Genomic DNA, 11380 nt, shown 5'->3' with positions numbered 1-11380 from the left:
CACTGAATATACACACATGTCCTTATATAGCACAGGCTGAGGAGCACATGGCACATTCATGTATGGATGAACTCGCACATAAGCACACGTACAAACACTGCTTATAATCCAAATAATGAGAGTAATTTAATTTAAAAATAACAACTGCAATTTGTTAGTTAATTTAAAAAGTCAATAATTGGATTTCAAATACTGTTATTTTTTTTTTTAAAGGTATACAGTTATCTAGATTGTGAGATTAAGACAGCAAGATCCCTTTGCACTTCTTGAAATAATAGCTAATTAAATAATGGTTGTAGATGTTGATGATAACACTCTTCAAATTACAGTCTGATTGATTGTAGCACTTTGTTCATTCATCTGCATGTTCTATGGAATTCGGAGGCAAAGCAATCCAAAATTCACAATTTAATCTGATTATATTAACAGGTAAACTATTGTCAAAATCATGACAACTTTTTACAATTTTAAGTAAGTAAACAATAACAGGTGTTCCTCAACCCTGCTGACCCCTCTGCATGTCGCCCAATATTTACACCCTGAACCGTCTCTCCTCTGGTCAGATCTCTTGAAGATCCCAAGGAGACAAAGTGAGACATGTCAAATTCCGGCATAGCGACATCATCCTGCAACATGACACCCCAACAACTTTAGAGCAGCCGATGACAACTGCTCATCTTAACGAGCGTTGTGGTGACCCCATCGCCATGGCGACAGCAATTTAAGAGTAGGGGCGTGCGGGGGCGTGTTGCATGAGGACAAGTTGATTGGATTCACACACTAATTCATACTCATGGCAACACACACACACACACACACAGAGTGTCAAAGAGACACCAAATCCACCACCAAAGAAGAAGCATATGTCCGGCTAATGCGAACGTGACTTAGGAAGTCTTTAGTAGTGGCATTGGGTTACCTGAACTACACCGTGTAAATGGCCATAGTGGCCCTGAATAGAAGGTTTATTATGGAGCTCAACTCTGAAACAGACACTCTCGGGGAATTATTTGCCCACTTTAGATCTCGCAGTGATACTTCATCCCGTTGAATAAGCCTGGATCTATTCTTACTTTGCTGTCTTCAGATCTGCAGATATTTCTGGTTGGCATGCCAATAATCACATCAACATCAAATAACAGGATGATGTGTTGAGCACGTAAAGTGTCCTGACAGAGTTATGCCATTTTATAGGAAAGGTTCTTAGTTATTTGCATCATTGGTTTGTAAACCTATTGTGTGTCATTTTATAGTTATGTCATTACCATAACACTGTTTTATGGTATTTTCTGCCTTTATTAATTAATGTACCATGAACAGAGACGGGGGCGAGAGAAAAAGGGACGGCCCGCAACAAAGTTCATCAGCCAGAACCGGCGATGTTGTGAGCATGTGTCGTGCATCTCTTAGTGCACGTTCACACCGTACGCCAAAGCCACGCTGAAGCCACGCAGTTTCATTTCGGCGTCCTTGTTAATAGGTGAGACCGTTCACACCAGCCGCACGCCACGCTGAAGCTACGCTGAAGCTGCACTGAAGCGATAGTTTCAGCTTCTGTTCTATTTTCCAAGCGTGCAGAACGCTGAACCCGAGCTGCCGGGCATGAAGTCAATGCAAGTTGTGGGCGGGGGGGCAAGGCGCGCCGAGCAGGTGCTGAGGGAAAGAGTGCTTCTTGTGTGACCGGTTTAGCGTGACACTCAGCTTCAGCGTGGCTTTAGCGTGGCTTTGGTGTATGGTTGGCGTATGGTGTGAACAAAGGCTTAGCCTCCTACGCCGATAGGACACTCCGTGATAACACTGATATCACACATTATACTAAGTGATTTTATGGCTGAAACGTTTGAATACACTTTTTTCAACCTCAATACCTCTTAACGTTCCGAGGCAGGTGGATTCGCCCGAGTTCATGATCTCACATGCTCACGATCACACAAATCCATATTGCCATGTCCAATCTATTGGTTTGAATCCCAACCACCAGTGGTTCACACCAATCAGCGTGCTCTGAGGCAGCTATGGGCGGGCTTTGGTGTGGTGGCAGTGAGGGCGAACCCACTGATAGAAGTGACAGACAGATCCAATCACATCCAATCACCTGCCAGGTATTTTTAAGTGGTGCAGCCACTTCTATAAGTCGCTATGTGTGTGTGAGCATGAGATGCCCCCCCCCCCCCCCCCCCGTGGCTCCAAACCGGTGAAAGACGCGCGCACGGACGCACGCACGGGTCCGACCTGCCAAACCTGCACCGCTTACTTCAACACCTGGGTGTGATTGTCTTTTAAGTGGCTTTCCCGAGCAACTCGTTCCCAGTTGCTTATGTGAAAACAATCCATCTGGCAGCGTCGGGTTACAATACCACCTCCCGTTAAATACATTCACCTAGCACACACCTCCCTAACACTCTCCTGGCCTACTTTCCGCATCACATCACATCACATTGGGTCCCGGGGTAAGAAGGGTGAGATCAGATGCGAGTCGGCGGTTTTGGGGGTTAAGGGGTAGAGAGGTATTTAAAAAGTGAAGAGCCGGCACTTCGAGAAGATGAGTGGGGTATTAAAAGGCATTGGTCGGGTAAGCTCTAGGCCCGCCCTGACCCTTTGGTGATGTCACCGCGGGCAAATAGGAAGTGTGGATTAGCCCGGGCGCTTGTTTGGCAGGTGCCTCGCTGAGGTGAGATGAGGGATTTGACACAAACTGTCGGCAAACACTGGATTAAAGCCACTTGGTTCAATATGCCGTAAAGGTGTGTGTGTGTCTTTACGCGTGTTTGTGTTCTGATCCCACAGTTATTAAAACACACACACACACACACACACACATCAGAGCTAAGTGTAACTCTTGATGGTGGAATGTGCTGACAACCAAAAGGCCAAGAATAGCACTGGTGGATAACGAAACACACACACACACACACACACACACACACACACACACACACACACACACCCCTGCACCCAGCTCCTCCTGTAGGGCCCATCAGATGATAAGACTATTCAAATCCCGATCTCTTTCCATCCTGGTTTGAGGTTGTCTGGATTCTGACATGGGGGCTTTGCACGTTCCCAAAACGCACTCGGTGGGATTCAGGAACGCCGACATCTATCCGCCAGCAGGAGGCCGAACCAGGTTACCGCGTCCTGTAGCGCCGCAACCCCCCCCCCCCCCCCTCCACCACCAGCATGTATACAGTATCAACAATCCCCCAGTCCTCCGATATTGTGACAAATGTACACACGGCATCTACCCGCTCGATGGTTTTATTCTCTTGGCGGCTGCTTCTAGTCAACAACTGAAAAGAGGAGGATTTGGAAAGTTGGCAGCAGGACACGGACATAGAGTTCTTTCCCCCACGTTCTCTTCCGATGCTGTTTTCTCAGTATACAGATTAGCATTAGCATTAGCGGTTAGCGGTATGATTAGCACACACCTAAATCACACCCAGGACTAAACGCCTCTGTCAACAGGAAGGGGAGAAGAGAGGGGGGGAAGAAGAGAAGAGAGAGGAATAACAGAGACAGAGAGATCGGAAATAGGAGCCGGTACTGCTGTGTCTTAGGGCTGTGCAATAAAATCAATACGGCAATATATCGCAATACGGCAATATTTTTTTCTGCAATACTGTATAGATATTTCAGAAAAGTATTGCGATATATCGCCATATCTATTTTTTGCACAGCCGTGTGTTCAGTGACACAATGAGAATACTTTTTATTTCAGTGTGTTTAGTAAGACACTCAACGTAGTTTTGACTCAATTTGTCCACTAAGTTATCAATATAAAGTGATGTACATATTATTACACTACCTGGGTGGTACACAGCAAATTACATTTTCAGTAAATTATGTAGAATATTGCAGTATATCGCAATATGTATTGTATCGCAATGTATCGTGATACAATCGTATCGTGACCCATGTATTGTGATACGTATCGTATCGTGAGGTCCTCGCCAATACCCAGGCCTACTGTGTCTGTGCCGATCACTCCTGTGGCGAGTATTCGTATTTCTGGAGGGAACATAAACTATTAAAACTGTCATACATGATCACACAATTGCTTCTTGCGTGGTCAATTCTATTTTTAAAATATCATTATGCCCATTTTGTTACCATACAGATTATATTTATATTTCTTTACTCCATTTTTTACTGCGCTTGGAGCGGCACGTGAAGGAAGCTCGGGGGCACTAAACACGGCTTAATCAAACCCTGCCCGGGGTCTATATGTCCTTTAGCTGTGTGTTTAATGTGGCTCTGCCTGCTCACCGCCCCTCTGTCTGTGGGCCTTTTTTACTGCGGGCCTCGACGGCGAGGAAGAGGGGGCATTACGAGACACGGTGGAGCGCGTTACGAGGGCGCTTACGACGGGAGTTACGAGGGGCAGTTCGCATTTCACGGAGGTCCAGGAATCCCACAAGGCATCTGGAGGAATTTACGAGGGGGGGTTGGGATGGGGGTCCAGCAGAGGAAGGGGGAGAGTAGATGTCAGTTGGGGGGTGGGGGGGGGGGGGGGGGGGGTACTGGAGGCAGAAGGATGCTGTTGATGCCCCCTGCCCTATTAAAAGCAGCTAATTAAAAACAAAGGACGGAGACACACACACACACGCTCACAAACACACGGAGGTGTGCGCATGAATGAATGCGAGGAGCGCATGCCGACGTGTGTGTAAACAAACTCATATATATATGCACACACTGATACCTGTGTAAAGAGGTGTTAATTCCGTCGGTCATATCACACACACACAGACACAGACACACACACACACACACACACACACACACACACACACACACACACGGTGGCGGTAAACAGATGCTGGTCCCTGAATTGAATCTGTGTTTGACAGATGAGATGAAGAAATGAGCAGGTGGCGTTAAATTTCCCTCGGTGTTTCTCCTCTCCTACCTTTTCTTTTCTCTCTGTGTTTGTCTTCCTCCTTTGGTTTGCTCGTTCAGTCTTAAAGGAATAGTGCGCCCAAAAATGAAAATTCCTTCATCATCTGCTCGCCCTCATGCCAGTTTGAAACGCAGGTGAAGAAGTTTGCGCATAGAACACACAGGGAGGTTGCCAGCAGCACAACTCCTCCATAGCAGCCTTCTCCAAGAAGTCAGTGGGGAGTGGACCAGTTCTTCAGAGTTCCAAAAAGACCTAGCCTATATTTACACCGTAATTTAACTGATTGATTTGCAACAAATACTGGTGTATAGGTCTTTCTATTCACGGTGTGATTATTTGTCTGTTTTTCTTTTGGAGATCTAAAGAACGAGGTCCCCACTCCCCACTGACTTCAGTTGTTTCAGCGAAAGCTGCTACAAAGTCGTGCTGGTGCAACCTCGCTGTGTGTTATTCACCTTGACGGGCCCTGCACAACCGCCAAGGGATGTGGGCGATATACTCTATCTATCGCCCAGTCAGCCCTGCCCCGCTGCTACAGCGTGGTTGGCTGCCTTGCTGTATTTCCGTCTTCAATTGGTTCGATTTTCGAAATGGACCCTCCTTCCCTCGCTGCCGTCTGTCGCTCACCACCATGCAAAGCATGCTGGGATAGCTGGCGTCAGGACATCGCAAACGACAAGACGAGAGGAGGGGCCAAAATCTAAATGGACCAATTGAAGACGGAAATACAGCAAGGCAGCCAACCAAGCTGCAGCAGCGGGGCAGCAGGGCTTGACAGGGCAAGTGTGAGTACAGTACATGCGAGTTGATCGCGTTCGGTGTGTAGGGGGGTCTGAGAGGCAGCTGGATTTGCGAGCTCACGATCGCACGAGAAATCCATCTTGCCGTGCTCCAATAGCTATTGGTTTAACTCCATCCTAGCAGGACCAATCAGCATCCAGAGGCAGCTATACGGGCGGGAGTTAGGTGTGACGACAGCGAGGCCCGTGATAGACGGTGATACAGATGGTTCATCCAATCACCTGCCAGGTATTGTTTTGAACACGCTTGCCCTTTTCGCAACAGTTTCCAAAGACAACGTCCCAGATGGTTCTGTGTAACAAACCACCTGGCAGCGCCAGGTCAGTGTGTTATATGGACTAACACATTTAACCTCTGTTTCATTTGGCATGAGGGTAATTAGATAGATGATGACAGAATTTTCATTTTTGGGTGAACTGTTGCTTTTTCCCCATGCACCCCCCCACCCCCCCCCCCCCCCCCCACACACACACACACACACACGCACACACACACACACACACACACACACACACTTTGTATCTGCCCGCCTCCCGTCTTTATTATCATCTGTGGCCCCGCCCCCTACACAGCATGCTGCTACAAGTGGCCGGTAGAGTAGGAGGGAGCTAATGTTTTCCTTTGTGAGTCACTTCTAAATCTGGCCAACAATATGTCACCAGACAGGCACACAGTCAGACCAAAGGAGCACCTGACCACTGCCACATACTCTGTCTGGAATGTAAAAATGTCGCCAGTCTCAGTCCAAGTTTTTGAACATATAGTATATATACTATATACAGTATTGCATAGTATTGCAAATCTGGAACATAGAATTGTCCTAAAGAGCCTCAGTGAAATAAGGAGGACCTTGTCGTGTACTAAGGCAGCATTGTCTATGAGAACTGTGTGTTGTCCTACTGTGCAGCGTTGGGTAGTTAACTTTAAAAAATGTATTTCATTACAGTTACTAGTTCGTCAAAACTGCACTGGATAATGTAAGCAAAGGGATTATGCAAATGAAATACTTGCTGATTGCTTTCAGTTACTTTCAGATTAATTTATTATATTTGAGGCATAAAGATACAGATAAGAAAAAGTGAAAAATTCAAAACTTAATGGGATTTATTACACAAACAAAAATGATCTTCTGTGCCACATTTTATATATTATGTAGAACAGCTGCCACTATTTAAATGGCCTTCGGAATTTCTCACTATTGCCAGGAAAAATAATCCTCAAATTGTTCACAAGTAACGATTCATTCTTCTTTTTAGATAACACAACAGAATACAGTCAAAATGATATGTGATGCCATTGGTATTCCATTCCAGTGCTACCCAATCCTGTGCTACTGTCTGTGTGCCCCGCTTATCAAATTCCCCATGTCTTTCTTTCAAACTTACAACAATGTCTGTTCACTTATTCTTTTTGTAAACTGTCATTCGGGGAGACCCTAGCTAGCAATAACTTGCTCCATTATTCAAACTATCTGCTGCACTGTTGCACACACACACACACACACACACACACACACCTACACGCTGGCAGATCGCCAGAAGCTATTTTGGAGCTAGCCTACAGCGGTACAGCCCAAGACACTATTGAATAGTTAGCCCTCTCCTCCCCCCTGAAGACATGCTATGCATTGTTCTGCTGGGTGTTTACTACACACACACAGACCTACCCACAAACACACACGCACACGGACACGCGCACACACACACACACACACACACACACACACGCACACACACACACACACACACCAGCTAGCGTGAAGGGCCTGAAGTTTAACTGTCAAAAGTTTTAAGTTTCATTGGAATCCACACAACTGCAGTACAGTGTGCATGCTATACGCTATAACTAGTTTATCAGGTGAGATGTTAAAAGAATCTCATCTGGAGATCATGGGGGGTTGCAATAATAAAGTGAATAGAATCCGGGTTAAATCGTTTCCAGCTACACACAAACAGATATTTTGTATGCACAGATATCTTGAAGACGCAGCGTGATAGCGTGATCCTGGATTTCGACCCACTCTAGCCCAGTCAGAGCGGAGTGCTTCTTCCAGTCTGGAGTGCGTGGAAAGGGTGAGGTGTGAACCCTTCCATGCGGTTCCACTGTGCTGGATGAGACCAGTCGATCCCGGGAAAAGTAACAGAAGAATGCATTTGGACCCATGTTTTGAACCCAGGTCTGATAGTGATTTCTGTGAGTATGGCTGACCTTCTCGCATCATGCCCACAGCCAGACACTTCATAAAACGACAGGCCTGGCAGGACTTCCTCCTCCTCTTGGTGATTTCACATTCATTGGAGGCCGGGCAGCTGTATTCAATATTACCTGGAGGAGAACGAGAGAGAGAGAGAGAGAGAGAGAGAGAGAGACATGCAAAATCCACTGTAAAAACAAACTATTAAACAGTTCATTCAAATGCATGCACCCCTTGATTACCGTATTAACCCTGGCAGCCAAAATGTGCATGTTAAGACTAGTGGCATGCAGCCAGTCACAGCCACCCCCCTGTCAGAACCAGGAAGTATCTGACGAGCCAGGCGTCAGATCTACGCTGCGTTTGATCTGACAGCCGCCGATCCCGCTTGACCTTCGAACCCCCGGACATACCCATCTACAGTAGCCAGCTTCTAGGAGCCTTAGCGTGGCTTACCCTGCCGGGTCCTTGACCCTGGCTGAGAGCCAACAAAGCGCAGGACAATCCCTTTAAAAGGCCCGCACCACATGCCGCGGGGATGCTAGCGCTAACGACTTTCAGGACGCACATGCTGCAGCGCGGGGACTCCATCACTTTCCACACCATATGTTATCTCTTAAGCCTCAGCTCAAACTCAATCGTGTTGACTGTATACATGGCGCGCTGTAAGTTTACCTTGTTTGCAAACAGGTCTTTATAAGCAGTGAGTGAGAGGCAGGAGGAGGAAGGCCGTGAGCTAACTGATCGGGGTTGTTTATACCAAAAACAGACTCTAAGGCTAACACTGCATCTATCTATGCCGTGCTGCTCGTAAAACAGGTTTAAATTATGCAGGTAGGCATTATCAGCCAGGCACAATAAACTCTTGTTACTAAGTATAACACCGGTGTCAATTAAACCTTTCTTCCCCCAAGTAGGAGTGTGTGTAGGGGCAAGCTTTGGGGGGCATGTTCTTTATATGAATGTGTGTAGTGTGTTTGTCACCTGTGTGTGTGTGTGTGTGTGTGTGTGTGTGTGTCACACCTGTGTGTGTGTGTGTGTGTGTGTGTGTGTGTGTGTGTGTCACACCTGTGTGTGTGTGTGTGTGTGTGTGTGTGTGTGTGTGTGTGTGTGTGTGTGTGTGTGTGTGTGTGTGTGTGTGTGTGTGTGTGTGCGTGTGTATATGTGTGTGTGTCTTACCCTGGATGGTCCTCTTGAAGAAGGCCTTGCAGGCCTCGCAGGAGGCCACACCGTAGTGGTAGCCTGAGCCCACGTCACCACACACCAGGCACAGCCGCTTGGCCACCGAGCCCAGCATGAACTCACACTTCACCTGGCCTTCTTCCTCTCCAAACCTCCTGGAGAGAGAGAGAGGGAGAGGGAGAGAGAGGAAAGTAGTTAACTCTGTATTGTCTTTGGCTTACAATTTAGTCTGAAAAAGGGGTAAAACCATTTAACAAAAAGATGGACGTAGTGAGTGTGATGTCACCCATTGGTTTGTGGGGTCCCATTTTGGCCGCCGCCAAAATGGTTTTGGTCTTGTTTTTTGGAGCCAGAAGTGACTCTATGTATTTTGTAGCCATATTTGGATGAGAGGAGGTTACCCAGAGCCTCAGCGCCGCCTGCTATTGGTCTGTAATCGGCAAGCTGCACGATCACTGGACAGGTGACCTGTCAATCACAACCAAAATATAGCATTTGTTTTATCGTCTATTTGACCTCCAAACGGGTGAATTCACCCCCATACAGTTGTTATGAAAAGTGAAATTGGCTATAGAGACCAAAACCATTTTTTTTTAACCAGGTTGTATAGTCGGACATTTTAACATGGGGGTGAATGGGGAATGACTCGCTTTTGCAGCCAGCCTCAAGTGGGCATTCGAGGAACTGCAGTTTTTGGTAGTTCAGCTTCAATTCAACAACAACAAAACTGCCCCCTCGGGTAAAACACACAAAGGACAGTTTCTCACACACACACACACACACACACACACACACACACACACACACACACACACACACACACACACACACACACACACACACACACACACACACACACCAACCTGTTTGTTCCTCCATTGCCGGCCAGGCCCGCTGTGTGTCCATAGAGGCTGGGTGAGTCGAGCCCATTGCTGTGGCCGTGGTGGACCTTGGTGAGGGCGCCGTAGCTGGAGTTTGTGTCTGAGGAAGAGCTTCCGGGGCTGGGCTGGGCCGGGCTGACGTCCCCCTGGGAGCTGGGGCTGGGGCTGGAGGGCTCGCGCTTTATGGAGGTGGGGCAGGCGGGGTCCAAGCCCCTCACTGACATCCTGCCCAGAAGTCTGCAGGAAAGAGAGGCGAGACGTGGGGAACACGAGATTTATGAACACGGTTGTTCGTGTAGGCATCTTATTAAAAGTCATATCAAAGATGGTGAGAGATTTCTGACTTTGGGACGCTGCGAGCTCGGTCCACTGGGTCGGCATGATATTATAATGAGTCACTTTGGGAATCGTCATAAATAGTAACGCGTGATAGTGGGGCCGTCGGGTCAATGAAGGCTGTGATCAATTCTGTCGAGTCAGGCGTCATACACTCAGATATATACTAATTATGATTATGCGGTGAATGGGAACCTAAACAGTAATTTATGAGTTCATATATTAGCAGTCAATTACGTCTGAACCACATACAGAACTACAAATGTGCCGAAGGGTCACAACAATTCTTCTGCTCTCTCCTTTTCCCCAATCAATGCCCTGGTTCTACACCTCCTTCTCTGTCTCCAAATCCCTTCATCCATGTGTCCATCCACATACATCCCTTATCTAAAGCAGCCGTTTGGGCTTCCCCACATATGCAAAGTTGAGGTCCAGTACACTGCTTTGTTTTCAGAGGGGCAGATTGCTTAAACAAACGTAGGCAAATGGCCAAAGCAGAAATCATCACACCTTATGGACGGTTTTCACTGGAAATGTGTAGCTTATTTCCTGTCAGTTATTGAATTAGCAAACACTGTAACAAGAAGTAAGCTGGGGGCGATTTAGAATGTTTATATTGTCAAATTGAAACCGTCTATAGCCTTGCAGTACTGATACTGTCCATCAGTCTGTCTGTCTGTCTGTCTGTTTGCTTCTCTCTCTCTCTTTATGCACGCATTTCTATCTGCCTCGGTCTCTCTTTGTCCTCACTCTCCTGTCTCTTTGTGTCTCCCAGTTGATTGATTGATTGACTTTATTCAATGTTTGGATGAGTACATGGGACATAAAATACATGCGGCCATCAACATCAAGGATAAAAACACAATAAAGTCTGAGGACTTGTTTTCATTGTGGTCCTTGGTCTCAGACATACAGTTCAAACAACATAAAACAGACATTTATACATAAAAATACATACGGTCCTTTATGAAAAATTTTGCCTAGTTAAAAAAAACTAAAAACAGATTTATCAAAAAGCAATATAAAATTAGATAAAAGAACCAATCCTAAAAGTAACACGCAATTAAATAACTTAAAACCATCAGA

At 46.5% G+C, this 11380-nt stretch overlaps 1 protein-coding gene across 3 annotated transcripts in view; it reads right to left on the bottom strand.

Moving 5' to 3' along the window:
• The window catches only part of LOC310782673 (estrogen-related receptor gamma-like), a 40028-nt gene that overhangs the window by 9502 nt on the left and 19146 nt on the right, over nucleotides 1-11380 (bottom strand). For all 3 annotated transcript variants that reach the window (XM_083643390.1, XM_083643391.1, XM_083643389.1), the window contains exons 2-4: nucleotides 9941-10195; nucleotides 9075-9232; nucleotides 7910-8026 (exon numbers count right to left, since the gene is read on the bottom strand). In XM_083643390.1, the coding sequence (XP_083499516.1) occupies nucleotides 7910-8026; nucleotides 9075-9232; nucleotides 9941-10182 (517 nt within the window). In that variant the 5' untranslated portion in view covers nucleotides 10183-10195. The remainder of the gene's footprint in view (nucleotides 1-7909; nucleotides 8027-9074; nucleotides 9233-9940; nucleotides 10196-11380) is intronic.

Source organism: Poromitra crassiceps (genome assembly GCF_964638095.1).
Source record: "Poromitra crassiceps genome assembly, chromosome: 9".
Lineage (NCBI taxonomy): Eukaryota > Metazoa > Chordata > Actinopteri > Beryciformes > Melamphaidae > Poromitra > Poromitra crassiceps.
Note: the sequence above shows the minus strand (reverse complement) of the source record. Positions and strands in the feature narration are given on the sequence as shown.